The sequence below is a fragment of the Lygodium microphyllum genome, chromosome 7 (genome assembly GCF_053477565.2).
Source record: "Lygodium microphyllum isolate KBCC chromosome 7, Lygodium_microphyllum_v1.1.10, whole genome shotgun sequence".
Taxonomy (NCBI): Eukaryota; Viridiplantae; Streptophyta; class Polypodiopsida; order Schizaeales; family Lygodiaceae; genus Lygodium; species Lygodium microphyllum.
This window is the reverse complement of record NC_141141.1, coordinates 97,613,621-97,619,036: the sequence shown is the minus strand read 5'-3', so window position 1 is coordinate 97,619,036 and position 5,416 is coordinate 97,613,621. Positions and strand designations below refer to the sequence as shown.

Below are 5,416 nucleotides of genomic sequence, written 5' to 3'. Positions count from 1 at the left end.
TTATAAGATATATACATGTATGACTTTTTATGTATCCCCTTTCTTAAATGTAGGTCTTCATAGAACATATACTAACTTTCTTTTTAAAAGTTAGAATTATCCTAAGCAATTAAAAGTATCAAAATGGTCATATCACAAAGTAATTTATGTAGTGGCACTTGGATACCATCGAAGTATGTGTCGCAATGTTTTTGAGTGCCCGTCCCCCCTTACCACATGAGGAGAGAGAGTAGGGGAATCAAACCCGTTTTGACTTAAAGTGACTACACCAAGCAGACACCAAGCTCTCTTTGGAAGAAATGGAGTTGAATCTCTCTACCAAAACCATGGGAGAGTGCCAACTCCGCTCTTCCCACACTATGATTAATACAAATCAAGAAAAAAAATCAAACAAAAATTAAAGATTTAATTTTTTTTCTCTAAGAAAAACTTGGGTTTAACCTCTTACCAAGCACCTTGAAACTCCTAATACTAACATCTAATTAGTAGTCACAAATTACAGTACACATGAATGAGTGAACTTAGTAAAGAGTAGCAACAACACACGCATCACATGTATGTGTTTAAAAGTACTTCCCTTCATAGATATCCTTGAATGAAATACATGTTGAAGATACCTCCAAAATTATAATGCTGCAATGTACTTTGCTTCATTACCATAAGATTATCAATACATATACTTTTCTTCACTATCAAAGGATTTCCAATTCAACCATATGCCTTTTCTATTGCATATTGGTGGCTGAGATGGACCCAAAACTACTGGCTATTTCCAAGTGTGGTTGCAAGCTACTTCGTGCACATGAGTGATGGAGAGAGTTTATGACCTTAAAACTCAAATTACACCCAAAATGGTCATAAATGTTTATGACTCTAAAACTCAAATTACACAATAACTAAATGACCACAAAAGTTATTTGTGGTAGCATGTATGATGTATACATAGCAGCTTTCAACCTGCAAAGAAAAACAAGATTATTAATTTAATACTAATGTGTAAGGACAACACATTAAAACTATTATAGATTTGTATTTTACTCTATGCGCTTCAAATTACCTTATGTATCTTTTACATAGTCGTTGAAGATCTTATAGTCATTGGGATCAAGTTGATTTTTCTTTGATATTGGATCATAGCTCAAATTTGCCAGAGCAATTATAGATTCCAAGGACACTGATTGATTATCAACAAGATCATATGTGTAGCATTTGCTTCCTTTGGTTTTTTGATACCATGCTAGATGAATATCCACATTTGGAGGACGATCTAGAAGATCAAAAGGGCCCCTTGTCTCTTTCATACCATTTCCTAGCTTCATTCTCATACTCATTACTCTTCCGAGGTACCATATGCCTTTCTTGACCCCTTGACTAGTATTTGTGACCTTGCCTTTTCTTTTGAGCTTTGAATTATCTCTAAGTATAATATCTTCAAATAGAACCACACAATCATATCCTATTCCAAGGCAAGTACTGGTTTGAGGTTTTGACTTCATCTCAAATGAGAAATATACTCCACTTTTTACCCTTGTTAATCTGTCATTTGATAACGTTGGATTTCCATTCAATTGGCTCACAAGTGTGCTCTTGCACAAACTCTTGCACAAAAGGTGATATTTGGCTCACCACATTCTCCTCATTGTCAACTATAGAATCCATGACATGGCGAAGCTCACTTTGTGCAATTGTATCCTCTTCATCAACATCCAATACTGTATCCATGATTACATCAACAAAATCATCCAATGAAACTTCTTCTTCTTCTTCAAGATTGTCATGTGCATTGTTTTCAAGATGCTCTAAGATATCTTTTTCTTCCCATGAGGCACCCCATGAAGCTTCACCTTCCATACCAAGGTCACGACACATGACCTTTGCTTCTGCTAAACCCTCCTTTAATGCATATACAATTTGCTCATCAGTACTCACAACCGTGTAGTCATTTAAGTTTGCCAAAGGAATGCTAGGCATATGATTCATATCAACCCATATGTTTTCTTGCTTTGAGTGGGCTACTAGAAAACTTAGATTTGAACCTGATTGAAACTCTGAAATTCTATTCAATGTTCCCGCACTACTCAACAAGTCACAACCATCATAACACCTCTCATTGCTAACCATTCCACCTACTTTACTAAAGAAATTCTCACAAGCATCAGATCCCGTAGAAGATAAAGAAACTGCCAAATGACTATATCTATCTCTGAAGATCTTTATGAGAAGAACCACAAAGTGACATGACAATTGGATGTCCATGAAAGCTCTCTACTAATGAAGTTCTACTTGAGTGTATATACATCATGCTTGGTGATCCACATGCGCCAAATCCTAATAAAACATCATAAATCAACTTATTAATAAGACATAATGGTGCTACCATAGCAACAACATGAACATACAATATCAGTTAATTATTTATATATGTTCAATAGATAACATGAATTATGTACCTAAAAAAGAAGGATACCATTTCGGCAGCTTTCACACACTCATACAAGTTGAGCGTAGGAGATAGAAAAATATCAATGTATGCTGCCACAATTGAGAGATACACCTTTGTACCAAGTGTTCAATCTTGATGATGATTGGATCCCATCTACAAGAGCTCTAAACAATTTTGAACTTTACGTCCGGCTATCCTCTGTGGTGATCTCCAATTTTGTCTATCTTTTCTCTCTATATCTCCTTCTTGCAAACCATGATCGTCAACCTTGAAACTTTGATATACCAAGGCTACATGATTCAATGTGACAAGATCATTATCAAGCACTAATCTTTTAGATGCATTATCTAGAGGATTAATCATCTTCTTTCCATTATGTATATAATCTTGGTCATGTAATCCAATGATGCTTCCATCATCTTCCATAGAAGCTGTGAATGGCCAACTTTTCCAAGGAATTGATTATCGAACACCTGTAAGAGAGCTATAATCTTCAACCATAAGCTTTCTTTGCCTTGAATCTCCATCAGAAGCATGACTAAGTATTGGTCCAATCACATCCTTCACATACATATTCCAATGCAAATTGACTTCTTTCCATTGCTCCTTGATGGACATAGAGTCAAACCTATTACAAGTTAGTTGTATAAGAAGAACTAACTTTGGCAAGCATTCAACAAGAGGATTTGCAATCAATACTCTTGCATAGTGGACAATCACATTATGCTCAAATGCATCAACAATTCTATGATAACCATTTTCACCATCTCCAACCAGTACTATGAAATTTGAAATGCATGCGTGATATATCTCCTTTCCACCAAAACCAACAAGTTGGTCATCTCTTGCTATCCACCTCACCATCCTCTTGATCATAGTCTCATCTTCAGCAACAATGACAGGTACACTTCCCATGCAAAGCCCATTTTTCAACATATGATGCTTATATGTTTTTGCCACATGCTTGAATACATCCTCTCTCAATCCGTTCCTATAACAAAGAGCTTTTCTCATAGCCATAGATGTAGTTGAAAGATGTGGACCTTGAAGATTCATGGAGAGAAAGTTATGCAATCTTATACCTCCCCAAATATTGATAGTTTCAAAGAGATTTTTTGTTGTATCAGAATATCGCTTTCCTTGACCCACTCTTCCTATGTTTTGAGAGATGTCGATGAAAAATTCCCACAAAGCTTTCTTCCCCTCAAATAATCCATGCTTATGTGCATTCACAATATCAACGCAAAACTTCTTTACATCTCCTTGTACCAAGGCTTCATAAATACTTTCTTGAAGACTCCTCACCTTTATACTCAAAGTAGCAACCTTTGTCCTTGTGAACCATATTTATTTTTTGAGTCATCGAACCATTATGTTTTTAGTTCTAGAAATTCTCAATATCTCAAAATGAGTCAAGTAATCAATCTTCTACCACCTCCAGTGTCTCTTAATCCTCTTTCCCCTCTAGAGTGCATGTCTCGATACACACGCATGCAAAAGTCTCTCTCCTTTTGGGAATGGATGCACATGATGAGAACTGGAGATTGGAGAAGGGAACTCCCTCCAAACTTATCCGCTTGCAATCTCCTAGCAATTCTCAATATCTCAGAATGAGTCAAGTAATCCAATCTTCTACCACCTCTAATGTCTCTTAATCCTCTTTCCCCTCTAAAGTGCATGTCTCGATACACACGCATGCAAAAGTCTCTCTCCTTGGGAATGGATGCACATGATGAGAACTGGAGATTGGAGAAGGGAACTCCCTCCAAACTTATCTGCTTGCAATCATTGTGACGAAATGTGCCATTGATCTCAACAAGCTCTGTTCCCAATAAAATCACTGCCTTTGTGCTTGGCTCACAAGTCCAATGCACACCTCCTCTACTATCATCCAAGAAACACTTTACATTGATCATGTAGTTCTAAACTTATATGATCCTTGCCAAAATCCCCAACAAAGAGTAGCAAGCAAACTCTCCTCTGCACAGTACATAAATTCTATTGTTCTCTTCATAGAATAATGATTATTAAAAGAAAGACAAAAACAAATCCATAATGCCAAAAAATACCAAGACTTGTTAAAGCTGTATACTTGAAGGTCTTTGTGGCAACTTAGAACTTGATGCATTGGAAGTATCTACATGTCAAACATAGTGAAAACTATTAGTTAGAGTAAAAAATTCATTGTAAAAAAAGTAAACACCCTTTTCTTGAATTAAGTACCTGTGGATTGAATTGTTTTAAAAAAACCAATTAGATTTCTTTGATTCTTGTCCAAGTTCATTACTTTACTTGGGCGGCCTACTTTCTTAAGCTCATCACCATCTCCTTTAGTAGCAGCTTTCACATGAAGCTTTGACTTCATGTGCTCTATCATGCACAATCTCAAAGAACTTGTCTTTGGGAACAATGGCAGCCACTTATCATCCAATGGACACCTTATGAAAACCTTTGACAAGGTAGTGTAGTCATTGATAGTTTCAAGAACAAGTTGAAATTCTAGATCATTCTCACTTCCAAAAGAAGAAATCTCAAGCATTGCTTCATCTATTTTTTGTTTATTTTGTGTCTTTATCTCCTCCAATGATGGTGTGACTCCAAGCATGTCATGCATTTGCTTCCCTTTCTTATCCAAGCCAATAGCTCGTAAATGAGATAATGACTTGATATGCGAGTGTGTGAAATTGTATAGAGTATCATGCCCTCCTTGACCATAAGAGCATTCACATTCCTCACACCAAATTTGAAACAAAGCTTTCCCTTACTTATCCTTAGACATAAGCTCAAACCTATCATGTTGACCCATGTATTTTAGCTTTTCCTTAGCGTTCTTGATATCCCTCTCCCACCTTTTTATCTTAGATGATATGGCAAGAAGACTTTTGAGTCTATTTTTTGGAACATCTTGGACAACGCTCATATCATCCCTTGTCGACTCCATCCCATTGCTAGATACATGAAGATCACTAGCTC

The 5,416-nt window shown here is 36.4% G+C and overlaps 1 protein-coding gene and 1 pseudogene across 1 annotated transcript; both read right to left on the bottom strand.

Moving 5' to 3' along the window:
* Positions 1-1,058: 1,058 nt before the first annotated feature.
* On the bottom strand, positions 1,059-2,318 carry LOC148033740 (uncharacterized; annotated as a pseudogene).
* Positions 2,319-2,905: 587 nt separating this feature from the next.
* Positions 2,906-4,122, bottom strand: LOC148033739 (uncharacterized). The gene is given in 2 exon segments (XM_087680957.1): positions 2,906-3,824; positions 4,028-4,122. Coding segments are annotated over 2 exon segments (1,014 nt in total).
* Between the last annotated feature and the right edge of the window lie 1,294 nt (positions 4,123-5,416).